The sequence below is a fragment of the Ursus americanus genome, chromosome 32, assembly GCF_024610735.1.
Source record: "Ursus americanus isolate L20-20 chromosome 32, mUrsAme1.1.p, whole genome shotgun sequence".
NCBI lineage: Eukaryota > Metazoa > Chordata > Mammalia > Carnivora > Ursidae > Ursus > Ursus americanus.
This window is the reverse complement of record NC_142158.1, coordinates 26,914,646-26,938,109: the sequence shown is the minus strand read 5'-3', so window position 1 is coordinate 26,938,109 and position 23,464 is coordinate 26,914,646. Positions and strand designations below refer to the sequence as shown.

General features: G+C 52.7%; 2 protein-coding genes and 1 non-coding gene across 4 annotated transcripts; all 3 read right to left on the bottom strand.

Annotated features, from left to right (window-relative positions):
- Window positions 1-627: 627 nt before the first annotated feature.
- PRRC2A (proline rich coiled-coil 2A) lies at window positions 628-15,698 on the bottom strand. 2 transcript variants are annotated; one of them, XM_087857921.1, is made up of 31 exons: window positions 15,501-15,698; window positions 13,497-13,671; window positions 12,819-12,996; window positions 12,351-12,450; window positions 12,181-12,253; window positions 11,686-11,829; window positions 11,376-11,527; window positions 11,113-11,192; window positions 10,819-10,961; window positions 10,407-10,497; window positions 10,098-10,314; window positions 9,204-9,678; window positions 8,576-8,766; window positions 8,042-8,339; window positions 7,434-7,644; window positions 5,359-7,227; window positions 4,727-4,998; window positions 4,398-4,528; window positions 4,034-4,163; window positions 3,844-3,929; window positions 3,437-3,670; window positions 3,160-3,300; window positions 2,984-3,055; window positions 2,708-2,887; window positions 2,437-2,519; window positions 2,033-2,243; window positions 1,844-1,942; window positions 1,491-1,703; window positions 1,279-1,373; window positions 1,081-1,171; window positions 628-964 (listed from the first exon to the last, which is right to left on the bottom strand). In XM_087857921.1, the coding sequence occupies exons 2-31, from the start codon at window positions 13,606-13,608 to the stop codon at window positions 824-826; spliced, it is 6,513 nt and encodes a 2,170-aa protein (XP_087714047.1). In that variant the 5' UTR covers window positions 13,609-13,671; window positions 15,501-15,698; the 3' UTR covers window positions 628-823. The 2 variants fall into 2 exon arrangements, with proteins under 2 accessions (XP_087714047.1, XP_045651641.2); XM_045795685.2 differs by having other exon boundaries at window positions 2,708-2,875; window positions 15,501-15,697.
- Window positions 13,182-13,312, bottom strand: LOC123791087 (small nucleolar RNA SNORA38). The gene has a single exon (XR_006779280.1). It is a non-coding gene; the product is annotated as a small nucleolar RNA SNORA38 (small nucleolar RNA).
- Window positions 15,699-20,143: 4,445 nt separating the features above from the next.
- On the bottom strand, window positions 20,144-21,938 carry AIF1 (allograft inflammatory factor 1). Its single transcript, XM_045795742.1, has 6 exons — window positions 21,789-21,938; window positions 21,551-21,612; window positions 21,397-21,463; window positions 21,001-21,042; window positions 20,651-20,813; window positions 20,144-20,346 (listed from the first exon to the last, which is right to left on the bottom strand). The coding sequence occupies exons 1-6, from the start codon at window positions 21,811-21,813 to the stop codon at window positions 20,262-20,264; spliced, it is 444 nt and encodes a 147-aa protein (XP_045651698.1). The 5' UTR covers window positions 21,814-21,938; the 3' UTR covers window positions 20,144-20,261.
- Between the last annotated feature and the right edge of the window lie 1,526 nt (window positions 21,939-23,464).

Sequence of the window (23,464 nt, the reverse complement as noted above, 5' to 3'; positions counted from 1 at the left end):
TCTGACAGTGGCGGCGCTCATCTACCGGGTTGGACGGACCTCCTGTCCACGTGCTTGAATGCAGAGTCCACGCGACAGCTCTAAAGGCACATTCTCTCAAGTTTGTAGCCAGGACCAAAATGATATGAGGCTGCAAATTCCTTGCTACTCCCTGCGAGAGACACAGTTACACTCCCCTCCCCATGTGCCAGCTTAGTGCTGGACCTACAGAATATGGCCGAAGACATGCTAAGGCCAGGCCGTATACTTCACAGCTTCCACCAGGACCTCTTGGGACACTTAACTCAGGGTTGTTAAGAGGCCTGATGACTCAACTATCCTGCTGGACAATCCAGTGGGGTTCTAGCTTCTAGACGCACCACCAAAGCCCCAGACACACAGGAGCAGCCCAGCTGTCAGCTCCAGACTGGTAGCCAACAGACCTCCCTCACTTGCACAGGAAACTATTGCCCAGGGGAGGCAGCTCTAACTCCCAGCCCGTAAGACTTCAATTACAACTGAATGGTCCAATTTTGAGGTGGCTTGTTACAACAGATCACCAAGGTAAGTAAATTCCCCAAAACCACTCGACAGATCCCCGGGCACTGTACTGCTACGAGAGATTGCTAACAACCGACCCATCCCCAAAATCACTGCAGAAAATTTTTTTAATCCTTTTATTATTCTTTTTTAACAAACGGCCCCAGGGATAGGGGACCAGGGGAGGGGGGTGGAGGGGAAGCGAGGCCCCAGCCCCACAACCCCTCCCCACCCACCCCTTTCCCCCTTATATATTTATAATCTATATACAAGCCCCGGGGGGTGGGGGGCAAGGGGAACTCCCTCAGCGGGGTGGGGGCAACCCAGGCTCCTTGTCCCCTCGGGACCCAGGCTCCTCTGCCCGTCGGGAAGACCCCTCTCGAGAAGGTGGTCCCGTCCGCTCCCAGGGCTTCGGCATCCAGCGCAGGGCATCCGGTGGGGAGGCCTGGGGGATAGCACACAGGCAAGGATAAGTCCTACTGGGAGGCCAGGGATGAAAAGACAGGAACTCAGAGGGTACTCTTCGATTCAGACTTGGGGCCACAGGGGTCTCTGCTTCACCTGCTGGTAGAGGTCGATGCGCTGGGTGCGGAAGACTCCGCTGTAGGTAGAAGGTGGGGCCTTGAGACGGGAATTCAGGCTGGAGAAAGACCTACAGGAGGAAGAGCGTTTAAGGCAAGTCTGACACCTGCTCCCTGGTCCCCTAAGTAAGAAAGCCCTTAAGGATGAGCAGTCTGCATCCCCACTCCCTCTTCTTGCCTTCCAGCTGGGGGAGTGCGTGACGACCCGGGTCCCCCAAGGTTGCTGCTCAGTTTCCGATAATCCTGGAACGGCTTCAGTTCCACTGGGTGCAGCTGAAGGGAAAAAAACCTCATAAGCCTCCTGCCTCTCAACCTTATTCCTCTTGAGATACTGAATCCCCTACCCCTAGCTCTCGGGAGAGCCCTAGCCCTTCAGTTCCTGTACCTTACCTCTGCTCGCCCCAAGCTAGGGTGGAAAGGTCTGGCAGGTGAAGGCAGCACCCGAGTAGCAGGAGCAGGTGGGGGCCGCACAGCCAGGCTGGGGGGCTGCAGAGCAGGGCCCACAGGTAAGAGAGAAAGGGGTGGTGGGGCAGGAGGTGGCGCTGGTGGCAGGGAGCCAAAGTTCACCACAGGCAGCTGTGAGTCCACCATGGGTAGAAGCATCTGCAGTAAGAAATATGGGGTGTGGGGGGGGTGGGAGGCAGGAAAGAATGTCAGAAAACCAGAAATACAATAAGACAAATAAAAAAGCCAGAGGCTGGATAGAGAAATAGAACGAAGAGCAAGAGGCAGACAAAAGGTACCTGCTGGGTAGGGGCCCCTGAGGGGAGGAAGCCACTTTGGCCACCAGGTTGCAGAGGAGTAGAATAAAAATCTGACGGGGATGGCAGATCCTGGCGCACCTGTTGGGGACCACAGGGACCAATGTCAACTCCCCCAAAAGCATTCCCTCCCTTTCTACTCCTGAAGCCCAGCACCTGCCCACCTCTCACCTGAAGCAAGGGTGGATCGGGCAAAGGGCTAGGGCAGAAGGCTGGAGAGTAAAGGAAGGAAGGTGGAGGGTACAGGATTCCTCCAGCTGACAACTTCCCCAGCTCTGTTGCTTGCAGTGCAGAGAAATCCAAAAACTGGCCCTTGACAGCTACCCCGGAAAGCAGTGCCGAGGGGGGCGCTGGGCCCGGGGGGAGGTACAGGGGCTGTGACCTGGAGAAAGAAGACCGGGGTGGGGGGGGATTCAGGTGCAGGAGGGGGGTCAGGAAAAGGAAACCAGAATCATTTACTCCTTTGTTCTGAGCTAAGTCTACCACTTTTGATACCTCCGAAAGAGGTCTTCCCCTTCCCTCCACGAAACACAGTTCCCCCTTTCCTTCTGAGATCAACAGGCATCTAGTCTTACCTGTAAGGGTGAAGGGAGGGTGTCCCAGGGCGGAAGCCTCCATTGCTGGGATGTAACTGAGAGTCTACGGCTCCCCCCGAGACCTGCGGGACGACAAGGCTGGAAGAGCTCCAGTTTTTCTGGTTAAGATCACCCACCCCCCTACTAGAGTAAAATCAAGAGGAAAAACAAAATCATACGTAATGAGGGTTTACAACTACACAAACCGGAAAGGCTGGATTGTGAGAAACAGCAGGCAGAAGGGGGTAACGGGATAGGAAGCAGGACCTACCTGTGAAGTCGGAGGCCCAGGGCTGCCGTAGAAGACCTCAGGGTAGAAGCGCTGGCCTGAGGAGCTGGGCTCTGGGCCACAGTGCCCGGAACCCAGATTCTTGGACTGTGGCTCGGCTGAGGCAGCAGCACTAGGGAGCAGCTCCCAGTCTCGGGATATGGGCACGGCCTGTGAAGAAGCCTGATGAGGTGCACTATCGGCTTCCTGGCCGTCCAGGTCACATCCAGCCATTTTCTCCAGAAACTGAAGGCCTTCCCACCCAACGCTCCCACTCACCTCAGTGACTGATGCTGCTAGCTCCTTCTCTGCTTTTAAACTGTCTCCGACCACCAGGCGCAGGTCCGAGTCCTGTGGTAGTGACACAGGGGAGAGCATCCCATGACCCAAGATGTGTATCCTCCATATCCCACCTCCAGTCCACCCCAAGATACTCAGATCCTGCCCACGCACACCTTGTCACTGGTGCCAAACTGGACGGGGGGGCCAGGTCGATGGGATGGCCGGAGGGAGCCAGGCTCTGGGCCTCGGTCTGTCCGCTGTAATCGCTCTGTGCCAATGGGGCCGGGGGGCAGAGGCTGCTCCCGGGGCAGCTCCTGGGTTGGGCAAGTAAAAGGAAGCCCAAATGAAAGAATGTCCAGAAGACACAAGCATAGGGAAGGAGGAGACAAACATAGGGCCGAAGTCACAGAGTCCCAGAAACATTCCTCTTAACTTTTCTTGGTCTTTTACCTTTCTGTCCCCATCATGGGGAGCAGGTGGCCGTCTCCTAGGAGGTTCAGAGGGTTCAGAGCCAGGCGGACCCTCACCAGGAACAGCATTCAGGGGTGAGGGGCCTCCAGGCCGCTTGGGAGGCCCCTCTGCTGCCCCTTTGAGTCCTCCATCAGGGGAACTTCGCTGGCTGCAGGGACCTGATGACACCTGAGAATCCCCACTCAGGTCCACCCCACTGTCAGACTGACTCATCTGAGAGGAGTGGAGAAGGAGTTAGTTAAGTCAAGGTAGAAAACACTCCAATACCTAACTGATGCTTACAAATACACAAATGGAAGGAAGGAAAGAACTCCGTGAGTAGCCCCAGACAACCCAGAACAGGTGGGGAAGAATCCCAGCCCAGATACCTTCCCATCGTCACTCACCTCTGTTCCAGCCACGTCCTCAAAAGGGCTCAGGGGTTCCATCCAGGGCTCCATGGAGCCAGGCCGGTAACTCTTCCGGCTAGTGGCTGGGAAGAGCACCACACAGCAGAGGTGAGAGACTGTCCCAAGACCACCCTGCCCTCTCCGCCCTCTGACACAGCCCTCCCCCTGGCCCCTCAGGCTTAGTCACCAGTATGTAAACGGTTCCAGATGTGAGGGGTCAGGGCCTCTGTCCCTGCGTCTCTGCACTCTCCCTGAGGGACTGGGCCCTCGGGCTTCGGACCCAAGAATCCAGAGCTATGAGAAGGCGGCAAAGATTCCTAAAGGTGAGAAAGCCCAGAAGCAAAACATGAATGAGGTGGGAACTGGGGACTGGAAGATGCTGGGCCAGAGTGAGGTGTGGGGCAAAAAAGGTGACAGAGGAAAGATAAGCAGTGACTAATACTGAGAATTTGGGGTGAGGACAGTGACGAGAACAGAGAAATGAAGAAAATCTAAGCCAGAATCTACAGGAGTAAGAGCAGTGAAGCACGACCTCGAGCTCCATCCCTCACCTCCTGCAGCAGCTCCGGCTTTCTGGGAGGCCGCTCCCGCCGTTTTGGGGGGAAGGAATTAACCCCAGCAGAGTCCCGGGGAGTCCCGCTCACCCCCCTCACCATCAGCCCTGGCTCCTCGAAGTGGGAGTCTAGGATAAAGGGAAAATCCATCGGCATCCACTTTGCTCTATCACTGACCCTAGCTTTTCCCGTTAGCCCACCCAACCCTTCCACCCTTGCTCAATGCAGACACCCAGCATCAGGGCCCCAAGCCAGACCCTTTCGCCCCTGCCACTTGACCTTCTCTGGGGATGGAGACGTCCCCACCCTTAGCCCCTCCAGCTTACCCGAACTGACACCGTTGTTGGTGGCCCTCTGAGGGTCGTATCGGGTTGGCGGCCGAGGGGAGGGGCCTTGAGGGGTTTGGGGAGGCCCAGGCTTGGGCCTTGGGTGCCCGCCTGGTGCAGCTGCACTCCCCTGGCGGCTGCTGAGTTGGGCCAGAGCCTGTTGGATGCCAGCAGGGTTGCTGTGGATCACTTGGTCCAGGCGGAAGACAGCAGAACTGCTGGGCGGCGGGGGAGGCAGAGGAAGCCCTGGGGGCCGCTCCTCAGGAGGGCGGCTAAAGAAAATAGCATCAGCTCCCATATTCTCGGAATTATTAACACTTTCCCTACCAGTCCAATCTTCCAACTCCTCCCTCTTCCCTGTTAAAATCCAGGTGTTTCTGAGTACGTCTAACGAATTCTATGTATACGGGTCTTTAAGACAAAAAGCAAAGAACCAAGGATACACACGCACTCCTGACTTGATCAGTAACTGCTTTCCAGTTACCTTCCCTGGATATGGCTGTTCAGGGCCTAGCAGCCCCTGTGCCCTTAGACCTCAAACTCCACCACAGCCCCCTTCCCTTTCCTTCAGGTTCTCTCCATCCCCCACTGCTTAGCCTTAGGAATAAACTCAACAGCCGGTCCCTACCCACCTCCGGTTCTTGGGAGAGGGCCAGCTCCTCTTGTCCCCTCGACCTGGGCCGGTCCTCCCTCCAGGTCCCCCTCCACCTCCGCCACTGCTGCTACCACCGCTGCCAGCCTTGCTGCCTGGGCCCGGGCGCCGGTTCTGCCTTTCCATGCCCGGCCGCTGACTCGAGAAGCTCCGCTTGCTCAAATCCTTGGCTCTCTGGCTCAGATCTCCACGGGACATGGCTGAAATGCCTGGTCCGGTTCCACCTCCACTGCCCCCAGGAGTTCCCACAGCTTTGGGGGCCAGCAGTGCTGCTGGGGGAGCCTCCTTGTCCCCCCGGCGCTCACTGGCAAAGTCGCTGCTCTCTGATGCAGTCTCCCATTCCTCATTGGCTTGATCGGAGTTCTGGTTTGACAGATCAGGAGACTTGGCAGCTGCCCGGCGAGGGGGTGGGGGGACGGACACTGTTGTGAGTGTCTCCTCCGCTCCAGAGGTGGGGGCTGGAAGGCCTAGGGAAGAGGGCTTGCCCTCGGTCCCTCTGGCAGCATTCTCCCGTTCCTGTTTCAGCCTCCGGAACCGAGGTGGTTTGTCCTGCTGCTGAGCCCTCCCATGCCGCCTCCGTCGGGGCCGCTCCCCGTCTTCCACACCCATGCCGACGTTGCTGCCGCCACTGCTGCCTCCCCGGGCCATGGGGGACAAAGGCCCTGGGATCAGCTTCTCTTTCAAAGGCTCCTTACTTGGTGGCAAAGGAGCTGTTGGAAGCTTTTTGGGAGCCAGGGACTTGGTGGGAGGGCTCCAGCCTGGACAAATGGGTGGAGGGGGCCGCCCGCCCCCTCGCCCCCGGCGTGATGGCACTCCTCTGGGAGTGAAGACGCGCCCGCCTCGGGCGGTGGAAAAGCGGGCTGGGGCCGGTGAAGGAGGGGCTCCCGATGGTGGTGGAGCAAGAGGGACTTGGGTGAGCACTCCTTCCTTGGGCGGAGGAGCCTCCTTGTCTGAGGGGGCCAGATCGCTCTCATGGGTCTCACTGCCCGTTTCTGAGCCCCGCTGCCGACGCCGCTTGGGGATTTCTTCGTACTCCGAACCCTCGCTTCGTGTCTCACTGGCAGTACGGCCTCGAGGAGCAGGGGGATGGTTTGGTCCCCCTGCTCCACCACCACGCCCATCATCTCCCCGGAACTCTCGGTAACTGCGGAACTCTCGGCTTCGGGCTCCCCGCCCCCGGCCCCCATAGGTCCCCCGAAAACCCCTCCCTCTGGCAAAATACTCGCCTCGGCCCCGGCCCCGGCAAGAGGCAGGACCCACTCTTTCATAAGAGTAATCCCTCCGAAGCCTCGGGGCAGGGGAAAGATTCCCACTGGGTGGGGTCTCCTTGGGGACCCCTATCTTCCCCTTTGCTGTCTTGAGGAGGTCTGGCTTCGCAACCTTGGGGCTGTCATCGCCTTGCTCCAGAGGCTTGGGTGGCGGCTCTTCAGCTTTCGTAGGTGGTAGGGGTTTCTTTATAGGCCCAGCCCGGCGGGGAGGGACCCCTGGCTCCTCTGGAGGGATCCCACGACGACTGCTGCCTGGGCGAGGGCCCCAGCGGGTCTCAGTGCGGCTCTCTCTGCGAGGTGGAGGGGGACCTGGGCCTCCTACTCCGCGGGTAGGCTTTCGGCCGGCTTCCGGTCCCGTCAGCTGTGGAGTCTCTTCCTTGGGGGTTTCCTTCTTGGGTGGCGGAGCTTGTATCTTGGTAGCTTCATCGTTGCCTGGGGGCCAGGGGAGTGGACGGGGCCCTGGGGGAGCTGGTTCATCCAGAGGGAAGCGAGGGATCGGGGGCCCAGTGGCTCCATTCTCAGGAAAGCCTGGATAACTGGCCAGATAGGGTGGTGGGGGAGGTACTGGAGGGGTCTCACTCCTAAAAAGGGACACAGAAAAAAGTGGAAATTAAGTGTCTTAGCATGAGGAAAACTGGAACTAGATAAACAAAGAGAACATTGTATTACCACCCCGACGCTCCTCTCACATTTATTCCTGTCACCTCACCAATAATCCAAAGAACCTCTCCTCCTAACCCAGGTCCTTTCACTGGCAGATGCACCCACTTCCGCTACACAGACTCACCGCATCCCCTTGTCATCCTCCTCGGCAGCCTGGCGCAGTGGGGAGGTAAGCGGGCGGGGATCAGTGGGTGTGGTGGTGAAGACATCTCCTACCCAGGCCAACTTTGGATCCACTGGTGGGGTGCCCCGATCCCGTAAGAGGGGAGGTGCATGGCGCTCAAACGGTTCTGAGCTTGAACCCCCACTGTCTGAGCGCTCCCGGGGAACTAAGCCTAAGAAAACAAGAGGGATGAGAAAGCTAACCCTCTTCTATGTAACAGGCCCTCTGGCTCAAAAGGCATCTCCCCAATCTACTTCTGTCAGTCACGTCGATGTCAACTCCTCCGTCTCTTATTCCCGACAAGTCTGAGCCTGACACACTCTCCTGGAAGAGTTATCCACTCAGCTTCCCTATGAATGAATTGATGAATCCCCCCCAAGTAAATCCTGGCCAATGAAAGCCCACTGCTTCTTTCCCAAGGCCATTCCTGAAACAAAGAGCGATCTCACAGCAATACTTAGCACATACCCTCCCTCCTTTACCCATTACCCTTCATCCACACAGCAAGATGCAGATGGCCACTTCCCAGGACTGCGGTGTCCCCTACCCATGCCCTCGAGGGCCCTTACCAGAGGGATGCACACCAGGAGGATAGAAGTCCAGAGGGGGCCGACCCTGGAGGAGCCGGGGGTCCACATAAGGAGGTATCATCATCCAGCGGGGATCAAAGTTCATCGGGGGCATGGGTGGGGGCCGGCCCAGAGCACCTGGGTACAGGGCCTTGGGGGGCGGTGGTGGAGCCTGTGGAGCTGGCACAGCCCCAATGGTCACAGGCTGCGGTGGTGACGGCGGTACCGGAGCAGGTGGGGCAGAACCCTGTTGATGCTGCTGCCACTGCTGCTGTTGCTGCTGCTTCAAAAGCTGCTCCTGGGGAAGGACAGCAGAGGGGACGAGAGAGGCATCAAAACCCCTGCCCCTAACAGGAAACAAGCCCAGAAGCAAAGTTAACACACAGATGTGACAAATACTAGGACTAGACGGACACAAGGGTGACACACCAGAGACAGAACTGGTAGAGGGACCCAGAAGACACCTTCTGAAAGGGGTACGCATGTGAAGCCAGGGAAGGAAACTGCTCTGACCAGGAGAAAGAAGGCTCTCACCTGCTGCTGCCGCTGGAAACGTGGTGGCAACGACTTCTGGTATTTGGGGTAGCCCAAGCCCTGGCTGGGGGGCTGCCGGGTGGGACCAGCCCCATCACCCTTGGGTTCCACTTTTGGGACCGGGGTTGTGGCAGGAGAGGGAACCTCTTCTGGTTGTTCAGAACCCTCTTTTGAGGGCAGTTGGGGTTCCACTGCATTGACAAAAAGATTATCGTTAGAGTGACCTAGTCCCCCGAGAGACCTCCCATAAACATGAACAGCCCCACGTGCTCCACTCTCACCTATAACACCCTCTCTAAAGATAAACGCTTACTTCAAGAGCCAATGACAGTGGTGTGAACTGCCCACAAAACCACCAAAGCAACAGACCCTGTCTTTACTCTCACTCCATGCTAAGCTTTTGGCAAGTGCTTTTAGATCGCTGCTTATCCAGGAACTCATAGTAAAACCTCCCCCACCTTAGATATCCACATGAGCAAAGAAACCCCCCTTTTCCTCCATCACTGATAATCCGATAAACCCAAACCACTGATTTCTACTTCATTTCCTCCCATCCTTACCACCTGTGCCCTCAGCCCCAACAGAGAAGAAACAGGACACCCAGTAGTACCCTATCCCATCTCCATACCTGGGCTGGCTTCGAAGCTGCCACTGCTGGTGCTACTAGTACTGCCACCACCACTCACCAGGGTGGGAGCTGGAGCCACACCTGGAGTGGGGGCGGACTGCGCAGGAGGGGACTGTGTCGGCTCTTCCGGTTCTTTTTCTGGTGTTGGGGCTGGTGCTGGTGGAGGAGCTGGAGGTGCAGAGAGTTCTTTGGGAACTGCAGGTGGTGGAGCTGGGGCAGGAGGGGCAGCAGGTGGGACAGCAGGCTCTGCTTTGAGCCGCTTGTCAGGCGCCCCAAACTTCTCATCAAGTCGCTTGAGCTTTTCAGCGCAGGCTGCCCGGCGCTCCTCCTGCATGCGACGCTCTTCCTCTTCTCGCCGGCGTCGGGCCCGCTCCACGGCCAGGGAGATCTCAGATGAAGACTGTTTTCGCCGCTGCCGCCACGCCTCATCCTCGTCTTCGGGAGCTGGGGGCTTGCAGGGAGGGCCCCCCCGATCCTGTCAATGGGCAGACCCGGCAGGGCCAGAGGTGTCAGTCGTCAGATTTATCTTTTTTCACAGACTGACCAACTGTCTCTAGCTGTGGGGACAGGAACTGGCCTTGGGTTGGTGGTCTCTTTGGGTAGAGACAAACTCATCCTAATCTTGTTTCCTTTCTCCTTTCAGAGACCTAAACACCAGGCCTCCTTGTTTTTCCTCACTAGCATCCCAATTTTGTTTAACCCAGACTCCCGTAACACCAAAGATGTCCCAGAGATGCTCTGGATGCTTTTCAGAGATGCTCCACTTTTTTCTACTTCCTGTGGCCCATTCCTGACCCGCCCCCCAACTTCCTCAATTATTAGTGCTTCAACTTCTCAGCCGACACTCATCTCCCACAACTGACCCTTCTCAATGCCCTCATTATAGACACTCACTGGGTAGTCCCCAGGGGGGCCCCAGTTCCCGGCGGGGCCCCGGTGAGGTGGGGGTGGGGGAGGCTTTGGGGCAGGAGGCCCCGGCTCTGTCTCTGGAGGCCGAGAGGTCTCTGCCCAGGCCGTCTTGGGAGGGGGCGGTTCGCTGCCAGGGGAGTTGCCCTTTTTGCCATCTGCTTCAGGGGGCCGTTCCTCACCAGCAGCTGATTGGGACTCCTTGCTGTGAGCAGACCAACAGTGGAATTAAAATCAGCTGGAAACCAGCTCCTTTAAGAGGATATTACTACAAAGGAACTGAGCCCCCTAACTCACTGGCCCTCAGCTCCCTCCTCATCGGAGTCTCGCCCGTCTTCCTCATCGCTGAACTTGAGCTTTTCAGTGTAATCGACCTCTTCGTGGGCCCCTGTGCGGAAAAGTGAAAAAGCAATAACCCAAGCATTCTGCTCTCCAATCTCAGATAACTTCTGGAACACAGGAAGGGGTCTGGTATGATGTAGTGCGATGCACTCCCAACACCAACCCCCCCTCTGCATGAAGCCACACTGTGAGTCTTGGCATTCCCACACCTCTCAGTTCTTTACCAGAACTTGGCTTTCCACCACGTGCCTGCCCTACCCTTCAGCATCTCCTTTTCTCCCACACAATTTCTCCCACACAATCCCCTATTTATTCATCAGATTTTGACTTTTGAGACCAAAAGGCTTCATCTTTCATATGCACTAACCTGCCCAACCATCATCATTCTCCTGATCCAACTGGTCAAACTCTTTGAGGTTATCCTCTTTAAGAATCGAAGGCCGACCCACAGGCTCTACAAGGCGCATTGGCGGCCCTGAACCCCGAGGGCCCGCCACACGGGGGAAACGGCTACGTATGAAAAGACAAATGGGAGAGAGAGTATCAAAGATGGCATGTTGCAGAACCATATACAAGACTCAGCCTCTGGGCCAGAAGGCCATCTCCCTTTCTAAGAGGCTTCCCCTGCCCCCAACCAGAAACCCAGACCTGGATTACTCACCTGGGCCCATCAGGAGTAGGGTATCGGTAAGGCCCCTGGGGTCCATAGGGTGGAGGGAACGGGAGATATGGGGGATACATCTGTAAAACGGCCCAACAGCAGATGCTTAGAGGGACAAATATGCAAACTAGCTCCCTAAACCTATTGTCCTTCCCTCTGTCAAAGGCCCCTGCTTTCTTTCTGTTCCCTCCAAAGGCGAAGTCCTAGTTGCTAACTCTCTAGTGGCAAGTGCAACCATCCCAAAACAAGATATACAAACTCACGAAGGGCGGCATCATTCCGCGGTAGGGAGGGAACTGGGGTGGGCCCGAAGGCTGCAGCGCCCCCCGGGGATCATGGCTGTGATGAAGTTTGGAGTCTGGGCCCTCCAGCTCATCAGGGCCACGCCCACCTCCGTCCCTCCAAGTTGTAGAATCTGTATTTTGGAAAAGGAAAAGAGGAAACATAGCTAAAAATGATGAAGAAGGTGAATAAGCCAGCACTTGGCTCTGAGATGGAGTAAGGTACTGTTCTGGCCAAAATATAACCAACCACTCACCCACCCCACTCAATTCACAAATGGCAACCACTCACTTTGGGGGCGGAGGCTTGGTCCGGGCCCAGACGACTGTTCGGCAGACTCCCTTTCCTTGGCAGCCTTGTCCTGGTCGCCAGCCGCCTGCAGGGTCGGAAATTCCTCTCGAGAGAATCGTGACAGTAGGCTTGATGCCCTTCCACCTGTTGGTAGTGCAGAGTAGCAGACCAAAAAACACCAAAAAAAACAAACAAACCGTATTTACTGAGAATGGACCACAAAAATCGAAGGCTCTGATAGTACCAGATCAAATTCCTGCTTTCAAACTCACTCCCTATACACTGTGTACTCATTCCCCAATAATCAAGGTCAGTTCTGGAACACCCCCCTCAGCCTCACGTAAGACAGAAACGAACTTGCTCACGTGGCCCATGAAACTGAATATGGGGCCCAAACTTAGCCAGAGAACTGAGAACACCTTGCTGAAGGTATAGTACAGGGTTCCTGCCTATCACAGCGCACAGAGAAAGCTCCCCAAGTAGCCCTGCACTCACCATCTCCATGTGCTCCATGGGTGACGCTGGCTTGTGCCCAGGACTTTACCCCGCTTGGAACCGAAGGAGTGTTCTGGGGAAGCAGAGAAATAATAAATGGTGACCTGGGTGGTAGAACTACAAATCATTCTTGCCCCCAGACCTTTAATACCCTCCAATTCTTCACATACCTCGGGGGCTACTGGGGGTCGTTTCTGTTGGTTGGAGGCAGGCGTCTGTGAAGCCGGCAGTGGCTGCGATTCCGGCGGCTGAGCGGTTGAGGCATCGGAACTAAGGGGATGGTAGGACAGGAAGGTTATCCAGGACCTGAGATGCTTCCCCTACTTGTCCAATTGATGGGGGAAAGGAAGTGAACCCAAGCCCATTTGTTACTATTTACAAATATTTGTGACAAAATACTATAACTTAGTCACCCCATGTAGGCTGTCATCTGTTTTGTTGATCCCTTCCTTCTACCTCACTTCTTTAGAAAGCTAGAAGTGTCATTCCTTAGTTCTCTAACAGGAGCCCTGGAATAACCAAGAAAGGGCTTCCCTTGGTCTCTGGATCTTATGTGGCTGGGCTAGACAAGCCCTATTTTATCCTGAAATTCAAAGTTAAAGTAGTCATCACTCTACATCCCCCAAACCTCTGTCTACCTCTTGGGGTCGGACTGCTCCTGTTTGCTTGCCCATCCTGTTCCGTCTTTCGGCACTAGTGAGACGTTGGGGTCATTGCCTTTGTTCTCGGCTTTCAGGCTCGGAAGGTTGGCTGGGGGTGGCATACGCCGGGCAATGGCAACTTTCCCGAGACTCTGCAGGCCATGGCGAGGGGCAACTGGAAAAAAGATGGGAGGGCGAAGAACGCCCCACATGGGTGATTGGACACCTTCCTACCCTAGGCCCCATTTGTACCTCCTCAACGTCTTATTATGAAACTTCTTTTAGAAACCACTCCTTCCTTTGCCCTCAGCAATTTCTGAAATTCCACTGGAACACTAAGATGCATTACACTTGACGCTTCTTTGTTGGATGGTTCATCTTGAGCCTGCAGGGAGCAAGCTGGCCCCAGACTTCTCCAACTCCACATTTCTTTGCCTCCAATTCTTACGTGTCCAAAGAGAGGGAACTATAGACACGCCTTTGTAGGAGGGTCACTGGTGTTCATCCAAAGCCCAACATTCCCTAGGGGACCCAAGATAAAGCTGGGAAGTCTCTAGTGTTCTTCTAGTCTTGTGATACTTGTACTATAACCATTTTCCTTCTAAGAGCTTTAAAATGTATGCCCCATTCATGCCCAGACTCTAGGAATTAGGAACATCTTGGCAGGACCCTCACCAGCGGGTTTCTGGATCTCTAAGGACTTGCCCTTATACGTATCAAACAGGTTGAGCGAGGAATACTTCTTTCCATCCTTCCCCTTGGCAGTCGGCCCCGAGCGATCGGACATTGCGCTGGAAGCTCATTGAGTACGTTGGGTCCTGCAGGCACCTCCCCCAAAACGTGCCGGAGCCTGTGGGCCAGACACCAAGTGTTTCACTCTCTGTTCCCTAGATGCTCCTTTGCATTTTCATTAGGGGCCCAAATACTTGGTCTTCTGATGTCTTTTCCTCCAGCCTATTCAAACTTCCTGTCCCTTTAAACAACTCCCACAGAGCCCAAATGCCATGGTCCCTCTTTCCCCCAGACACCTCTTGCCAAACAAATCCAAATAAAAAATCTAGTATGCTCCTAGTAGTAGACACACACTTTCTTTTGCGCCAGTCTATAAAGGGTAGCCGCTTCTTCATTATCCCAAGTAATAATCTTTTCTCCCTTCACAAAAAGCATTCCGGAGAGGTACAATAAATCGTGGCAAGTCCCAGCCCCAGAGAAAACCAGAAAAAGGCATACAGCTCCATCCTACAAGGAACAGAGCTTTAAATCCCTGACTTATTAGACACCAGCTCCCTAACTGTGCCCCAGGTTCCTTTCCCAGCAGCCTCACTCCTATCTGGGGAGGTTTGCACAAAGGTATGCCGGGAGTTTAACGATTTTATGAGCTTGCTCAGCCAGGCTGGGGGCTGGTGCCAGATAATTCCTCATGGAATTGGGGCTCTACATACTCCCAAGCTACAGAACCCCAAGTATTTGGAATATTCACCCTATCTTTTCCTACACTTGCCCCCATCCCAGCTCCTGGGAAAAAAACCTAGTCTCCAGATGAAAACACTGGTGGGCTCTGGCTTACCCTATGCAGATGTGAGAAAAACAAAACATTATGAAGCCACCTCAAGCACACTCTGTAACCATGGGGCCAAAGCCAGAATCAACTTCATTTTCCTGCCCTCAGTAAGAATGTTCATCAGAAGTCATTTCTTTTCCCAATATTCCTTCCTCCCCAAGCAGGCCAAACTCTGCATCGTCAGTCGGTTCCTGAGTGACCAGGCATTCATTTATAGGAAGGAATGGCGTACAGGAAAGAGATGGGAGGTGGTGGGAAATCCAGGCAGGCCCACGATAAAAACTGGGTAAAATCAGGATGAAAACCAGGGAGAAGTTTAAGACAGGTAAGATGAAGGAGTGGGAATTGGATTGGAGTTTAAAGACTCCAATCTTTGAAAAATAAATACATGAAGGAAAAAGAGATAAGACAAATGGTGGAGTAACACTAATAAAACAGGATCAACACAAAAGCAGGTGGTTAATACACTTAACCAGAAATGGTAAAGAAAAGATACAGAGCAAAGTAAGAGGGCAATGTCAAGAGACCCAAGAAAAAAAGGAGGGGGTGTTGAGACAGAGGAGAAAGGAAATAGGAAAAACGAAAAAGCAGATAAAGACTGAGGAACGTAGAAAGCAAAGATGTAGGATAAAAGCAGGGTTCCAGGGTGGGAGTGACTAGACGCGAAGAGGGGTGTCAAGAATGGGGAACCTAAGCACTGGGTGATGGGAGGGTGGCCCAATATGGAGGAAAAGAGACTCTCCGCGGATCGGCGGGCGCGGCCCATCCCAAAGTGGCGGCGGGGAAGGGGACCCACAGATTGGGGTGAAGAGGCCAAGAGCGCAGCAGAGGGTGGGGAGTTAGGGGCCCAGAAGAGGGGGTCGTCCCATGAAACCAAGAATATGGGTAGTTAGGGGCAGGCCATAGATTCTGTGTGAGGGGTTGGAGGTGCGGGTACCAAGCTGGGGTATCAGAGGGGGAGGGGCAGGCAAGCCCCGGCAGGAGGAGGACAAAATGGCGGCGGCTAATGGCAGCTTCTCCTCCCCCCCCCCCCCCCGGCCCGCCACCGCCGCCGCCGCCGCCGCTACCACCGCTCCCGCGCCGGAAAAGGACGTTAGCACTCGGCTCCCCAGACTCACCTGGCCGGGTGCGCGGGGGTCCGGGACCGGGGCCTAGGGGCTCCCCGAGGTGGGATGGCGGTGGGGCGGGGGCGGATGGCGGCGGATGGCGCCGGGTTCGGCTCCTCCCGTCTCCCTCGCTCACTCCGCGGCTGGGCTCCGACTAACGGCCCATCCGGGCAACCGCCGCCCCCGGGAGCAACCCCCCCACCTCCCGCCTCCCTCAGCGCATGACACGCCCCCTGATTTGCATAAAGGGCGGGGCACCTTCTACCCTATCACTCTTTACTTCGAGGGCTGTCCTTATTTAAAAAAAAAAAGCAAGGCCTGCGGAGCAGGCTAGGTTATTTGCATAAAGAGGAGGGACTTTCGGGCGCTAGGACTCCGGTTGGCTAAAGAGACGCGCCCTCGGCGTCGGCCGTTAAGACGCGTAGAGGGGGCGGGAATGCAGTGCCTGTCTACCCGGCGGTTAGGGCGCAGAATTTGCGCGACAAATCGGGGAGGGGGGGAAGGGGCGGAGCGTGCGTCGTGCGTTCGTGGAAAGATGGGAGCGGAGAGACGTAGGGACGCGGGGAGTGGAAGGAAACGATGCAAGACTGGCAGCGCTTTCAGCGGAGAGGGAGCGAGAGCTCGGGGCGGAAGGGATTAGCTGCTGGAGGGCGGAGCTTTACGTAACCAGGGAAGAGTCCCAATTCACGCGTCCATTCGCGAGAGGTGAAAGCATTAGAGAGGTGGGGCATTCTAGTTATTAAATCACGTCATGCAAATGCAGTGGATAGACAGGCCAATCCTGGGGTCCCGGGGAGTGTACCGTCAGCCCCGTGCAGTGTCGGCATTCTTTTACTAGTTCTATTTATTTGCATAATACATGCAAATCATTTGAACAAAGATAGGGTTGGAATGACCTCTTCATCAACATATCGGCAGCCAATGACTAAGACATTTAATTTTATAACCTATAATTTTCATGAATATAATTTGTATTCTCTTCACAGTAGGTTTCATTCTACGAAATGTGGTACTAGTTCGCTCCTTTGTCTCTATTATTGTATTCCAATCAGACCCACTACCCGTTCAGCAGATCATTCAACAACTATGTTTCGAAGGCGTGAGAGATAACCACAATATGTTATGGAAGTAGAGGAATAAAATCAGATCCTGCCTGGGGAGGTTCAGAAATGATTCTAGAAAAACGTGGATCTTATTAAAAAATGTGAAGCACTAGTTAGTATTTAGCCAAGTTTGAGGAGAGGGTGCACAGCTCAGGCCCAGTGAACTGATGAGCAGAGGCATGGTCTTAGGGACCCGTGCCTCAGCTGGTGTGACTAAATTAAGAGTCTACCTGTCCATTATGGAAAATGAGAGCAGAAAAATTAGCAACTATCCGATAAGAATTTTATCCTGAGGCACATTGAGATAGTTGAAATGACTTCAGTTCTTAAGCATTCAAAATTATTTTCTTGTCCCCCTCTCCCTGGTCACCTACCACAGCAAAATTTCTTGGAAGAGTTATCCATACTTACTGTCACCAATTCCCTCCTGTCATTCATTCTTAAACCAACTCCAGTCAAGCCTTCACCCCAATCTTTTACCCAGCATGCGTGTGTCAAGGACATCAGTCTCATGACGTGAAATAGCATTTATGTGCTGATGACTCCCAAATGCATATCTTCACTGCAGACCTCTCTCCCAAACTCCAGACTTGGAGTACAAGTACAGCTATGTACTTGACATCTCCTCTTGATTATCTAACAGATCATTTCAAATTCGGTATGTCCAACACCGAACATTTGTTCTCCAGACCCTCAAAATTTGTTTTCTCCACAGCCTTCATCATTTCAGCTGATGGCAATTTAAAAATTATAGTTAAGCCCAAAACCCTGGAATCCTCATGGACTCCCTTCTTTATTTCGCTCCCCACTTTCAAGCAGACAGGAACTCCTGTCATGAGAAAATATCCAGAATCCAGCCAATTCGCTTATGCTGCTTCCACCTTGATCTCTCACCTGGGTTACAGCGACAGCCTCCTAACTTGTCTTTAGTCTACCTCTAGCCCTACTGCCTGTTCTCTGCGCTGCAGCCAGAGTGGGCCTTTTCTCAAAGGAGACCGCAAAGGACTCCCTTGCTCAAAGTCCTACAATGCCTCTCAGTTTCTCTCAAAGTCCTTAGAGTGGCCTACAAAACCCTAAATTACGTGGCTCCCTAATTTTATCACTTTCCCTATTTCTGCCAGGCATGTCTCACCTTGGAGCCCTTTTGCTTCTCTTTCCTCTGCCAAGTTGATTCTTTTTTCTTTTTTTTATTATAATTTTTTTTATTATATTATGTTAGTCACCATACAGTACATCCCTGGTTTTTGATGTAAAGTTCGATGATTCATTAGTTGCGTATAACACCCAGCGCACCATGCAATATGTGCCCTCCTTACTACCCATCACCAGCCTATCCCATTCCCCCACCCCCCTCCCCTCTGTGCCAAGTTGATTCATCACACAGAAACCCACGTCCCTCACTCCTTCACCTCCATGAGGTCTTTGTTCGGTGTCGTTCGTCTTCTCAATAAGGCCTACCCTGATTACTCATTCAAAATAGTAATCTTCCCTGACCATCCTGTTACCCCTGATCCCCTTTAACCTGCTCTACTTCTTCTTCTAACATCATATAAATTTTAAATTATATTTATTGTTTGTTGTCTGTCCTCCTCCCATACCATTTCCCACAACAGAACGTAAACTTCACAATGGCAAGGATCTTTGTTTTGTTGATTCTTATATCCCAAGCACCTAGAATGGCACAAGATTGATGCCCAAGAAATGATTTTTATTTTTTTTAAAGATTTCATTTATTTGTTTGACAGAGAGAGAGAGAGAAAGAGAGAGAGAGAGAGAGCACAGGAGCAGGGGGAGGGGCAGGCAGAGGAAGAAGCAGGCTCCTTACTGAGCAGAGCTCAACTTGGTGCTTGATCCCAGGAGCCTGGGCTCATGACCTAAGCTGAAGGCAAATGCTTAATCAACTGAGCCACCCAGCCCCCCCAACCAATAAATGATTTTTTAAGTCTTTTTATCAAAGCATATTATATCTATCTATCTATCTATCTATCTATCTCATGAATTTTCACAAACTGAGCAGAACATGTTGCCAAAAATAAAACCTTAATTAGTGCCATGGAAGCTGCTAGAGGGCCTCTTCCAGTCACTGCTCTCCCCCAAGACTACTATCCTGACTTATAACAACATATATTAGTTTTACTCATTTTTGTACTTAATACAGATGGAATTGTACAGTAAGGGTTCTCCTGTGTCTGTTTTCTTTTGCTCAAATTGTGTTGAGGAAGTTCATTCACATTGTTGCATGTAGTTGTGGTTTGTTCATTCTTGTAGCTGTATAATAATCGTCTGATGTGTGAATAGAACCCAATTTATTTATCTTGAATGGATGAACTATTTAAGCTCCAGCTCCTTTGTATCCTCCTTGGTGTCACCAGGGTTGTTGCAAAGATTAGGAGAATTAGTACACAGAAAGCATTTAGGATGGTATACAGTGGGTGCTTAATAAGTTTAGCTGTTGATTTTGTTATGTTCAGATATTTTATCCAACTTCCGGTGATCTCTTCCTCATCTGAAGCCCCATACAGTTACTGTAGCACTCTTTAGGAGGCCAACCTGTCTTCACCACTGGGAAGAACCGACATTCTGTCCTCAGTACATGAAACAAGCTGGGCTAATTGGATTACCCCTTCCCAGAAAGTCAGGAAATCTGAAATAGTGCCCAGATACTGGGAATTGCTAGAGTTAACTCATCTGGACCTGTTGAGGGAAAGGTCCAGGAATAGCCTCACTGAAGGCTTGGGAACTCTGAGGTTCCTTCCTTCCCTGGGATTTGCTTTTTAATCCTTTCTGCCATCCAAGTATTCTGAATCCCCAGTATCTGTTCTCAATATCCTCCAAATAGAAGTCCCCTTTCCCTTCGTTAGACTCAGTTTCTGCAGCTTGTCCCCCAAAAAGACCTCAATGACTCATTTAATGCTTAACTTTAATCAGACGTTATAGTTTTGTGAATCCTTTATTCAATAACATCAGTTCTTTTATCCATCCATCTATCCACACATCCATTCAAGTTTTAAACATTACTGAGGGCTTATGATATGTCGGGCGCTGTGAGGTAGATCATACTATCCCCACTGTCAGGTGAAAGACTCAGAGAGGCTTAGTGATTTGTTAGGTAACAAAGACTAATGATGGAGAACATTGGTTCAAGATAATCCTTGCTCGGGGCGCCTGGCTGGCTCAGTCAAAAGAGCATGTGACTCTTGATCTTGGGGTTGTGAGTTGGAACCTCACATTGGGTGTAGAGATTACTTTTAAAAAGTAAAATCTAAAAAAAAAAAAGAAGAAGATAACCCTTGCTCTTCCCCATGGGCTTGGGTGATATTTTTTTTGTCTGTACATGTCTTTTGTCCCATCTAAATTCCTTGAGATCAAGGGTATCATATATCTGGAATCTCCCTTGAAACACAAAACCATCTGTTGTAGTTGACACATTACAGAATTGTGGATGGATTGCTCATATGAGCAAATCTTTGCTGCCCTTCCCTCAAAGATGCTTCACTTCTTCCCAAACCCAGGAAAAAAAATTTCCCCCAAACAGAGACCAAGCTGACTTGATCTGGAGAAGGATAGTTTATTTAATTTAGTGTACCTCTGGCTCACAATTCTGTGTCCTTTTTCCATGTTGGGGTCATTAGAAGCCCCACCAATCCCACCACATCTACCCTAGCACAAATCAGGGCAACTCAGAGATATTTTTCTTGGCTGGGGGACCTGCTGGCTTCTCCTGTTCTCTCGCTTTCTCCTCGTACATCAGGATCCTGGTTGAGATAGGAAGAGACAGAGGGATCAGGGGACAGTCTTCTCAAGAGAATAAATCTAAGGCTGCTGTGAAAGTCTGGAAGACGACAGGGGTTATTATGGTGGGAGGAAGAGAAAGAAGAGCAGGGTTGGCTGTGCTGGGGGTTGTAGGGACCAGAACAATGGATAGGGATAGGAACTTGGAAGTGTCCCTCAAAGGAGAGAAGAAATGGAGGCTAAGTAATGTGCAGGTGAGCCTGGGGATGGGGGTAGGGTTGAGGAGAAAACAGGTAAGCATAGGAAAGGTTGGCAGTGGACCCTCACATTTTTAGGATGGCAGATCTCTTGCCCAGCATCATCTTGAGGAAGTCAGAGTAGCTGAAAGTTTCCCCAGAGCTGCCGGACACCTCCCTGATTAATTTCTTGAGCTCTAGGTGGGTCTTGGGGACCCCAAGTTTCTCCAGCATCTGCTTCAGGGACATGATATCTAGAGGCAGAGGAAGGGGGTGAGAAGAGGGGAGCCCCTCTCTCTCTCTGTCTTCACCTTCCCATTCCCATTCTAGTCCCTCCTATTCTGGTAGCTGGGCCCTCTCCCAAACCACCAGGAAGGGAGGACGGCAGGAGAGACCTCCCTCTTCCTGGGTCTGCACACTCCGCCATCACCCTTTTCTCACCGATATCTCCGTTTCCATTCAGGTCAAACTCCATGTATTTCTCTGGGTGAGGGGAGAAAGCAGATAGGGTAAGTGCTGGCTGGAGGGTCCCAGGCAGGGGCAGGGCAGGGGAGTGAGAGAAGGGTGCCAAACGCTAGGTGGGGAAGATGTGGAAGCGGGAAGTGGGGCAGGCAGAGGAAGTGCGGGTTGGGTTGAGGGGCCCTGTTAAGGTGTAGGGAACCTGGGAGGGTGCTGAGAGGGGCAGCCCATGGAAAGAGACTGCAACCAGGGGGAACAATAGAGGCAGCCTCCCTTTTTCCCACCACACATGTAGACTGCGTCTCTGCGGTCCGTCTCTGTTCTTGAGGAAATCCTACCCTCCCCACTCCCCCTCTACCCCTACGGTTTTCCCCTCACTCTTGAAGGTTTCCAGTTTGGAGGGCAGATCGTCGTCACTGCTATATTTGGGATCATCCAGGAATTGCTGTGGGGAGAAAGCAAGAGCCAGGATAGGTCCCCTGGTCCAGGGGCCCCTCCCCCCAGGCCCTGCCCCCTTAGATCTTCCTTTTACCTTGTTGATTTCTTCAAGTCTGGCTTCCTGCTGGGCCTTCAGCATCCCGAAGGATTTTCCTCCTGAGGGCACAAAGGTTAATGTTTCCTTACCCCGCTCCATTCCCCTTCTTTCCCCATACCGGCCCTGGGTCATCACAATTCTGCCCTCCTAGGCCAGCTCACCACCTCCTAGCCCTGCCCAGGTCTGTCCATCTCCTTGCTCCCGTTTTAGGCTCTGCCTCTTCTGCCTTCCCTACCCTGTAAATCCCTGGTTTGGCTCATAGCTCAGTGGATGTTGATGGAGAGACCAGTAGATAGGTGGATAGAGACCGAGCTGGTGCTCTGTCTGTCTGCCGGTTCTCCTCTGCCATCAGCCTCCTCTGAGGCCTCCCTCCTAAACTTCCCCTTTCCCCTCATTCCCTCCTCCTCCAGTCCCAGGCCTCACTTCCCCCTCAGCTTCTGCTGACGCGAGCACCCTAGGAGGAAGGGACTGGTGGCTCTAGGATTGAGATGAGAAAATAACATTCTCCCAAATTCCTCTTAGGGAGAGCCCAGTCTGTGCAGGAAAGAAAGAAGACACTGGAGGTGTGGGGGAGGGGCATTTACTCTCAGGAACAAATAAATGGTCTTTGAACAGGTCCAGAGGGTCAGATAAATCTTAAGGCTTGCATTTTGTTGTGTGTCCTGAGTCTGGGCACGCAGGTTTGGATACACAGCCGAGGAAGGGCTGACTGGACTTTTCTATGCTGTCGGTGAGAGAAAAATCTGAAGGCTACTGGCAGATCTAAAAGGATGGCAAGATGGTGGAGGGTCGGAAAGGGAGAGAAGCTTCACCCCCAGTCTGGCAGCTCCACAGCGGCACTTGGAAATATGGCCATGCCTAACACATGAAGTGTATTCGTTCACCTCAGGATGTGCAATGTAACCCCTCAGCTTATCTCCCTTGAAATATTTAGTGAAATCTGCAGAGCTCAGGAATTCAAGAATTTAAGTAGATTCTTTGGAGGAACTGAAAGTGGTGCTAGAGACAGCATATGTGGACACAAGAGCCAGGGCATGAAGCCAACGTTAGGAGCGCGCGCGCGCGCGCGCGCGCGTGTGTGTGTGTGTGTGTGTGTGTGTGTGTGTGTGTGATTCCGTGCCAGTCACCATGGGTTCAATAGAGTGGGTAAGTAGCCTCTAATAAATGTTTCCCCCACATGTATCCTTTTTCCTTTTTTGTTGTTGTTGTATGGGTAGTTGCTTCCAGCGGAAGTAAGCCTGGCCCCTTACCCTCACTGAGACATTTTTGTTCAAACTCCCTACCCAGGGCTGCCTGGGTGGTTCCGTCGGTTGATTGACTCTTGGTTTCTCAGGATTGTGAGATCTAGCCCTGGAGGGGGCTCCCAGATCAGTGGGGAGTGTGCTAAAAGAGACTTGAGATTCTCTCTCTCTCTTTGCCCCCCCCTCACTCTCTCAAACAAATAAATACATCTTAAATAAATACATAAATAAAATAAAAACAAACTCCCCACGCAGAGCTCCACCCACTCTACCCCAGCATCGATGGAGACACCTTCCCTTCTCCTCTCTCCTTCACCTTACTTCCCCTTCTGCAGCTGGGAGTATTCACTTCTCACTGCCCTCTCCCTGACCCATGCAGGTGGGGGGAGATGCTGGGCTGAACTCTGAATTCTGGACTTCCCTTTGCTGTAGCTGCCTCTCCCCTTTCAGAGAAAGCTGCAACCATACACTCAGGTCTCAGTGCCTAGTGGGGGGAATTCATTTCTTTATTCATACATTCATTCCACAAAGAAATATCAAGTGCATACTATATGCCACCTCAGTGATCCGAACAAATGTCAATTTTTTTAAAAGATTTTATTTATTTGTTTGACAGAGAGAGAGACAGCCAGAGAGAGAGGGAACCCAAGCAGGGGGAGTGGGAGAGGAA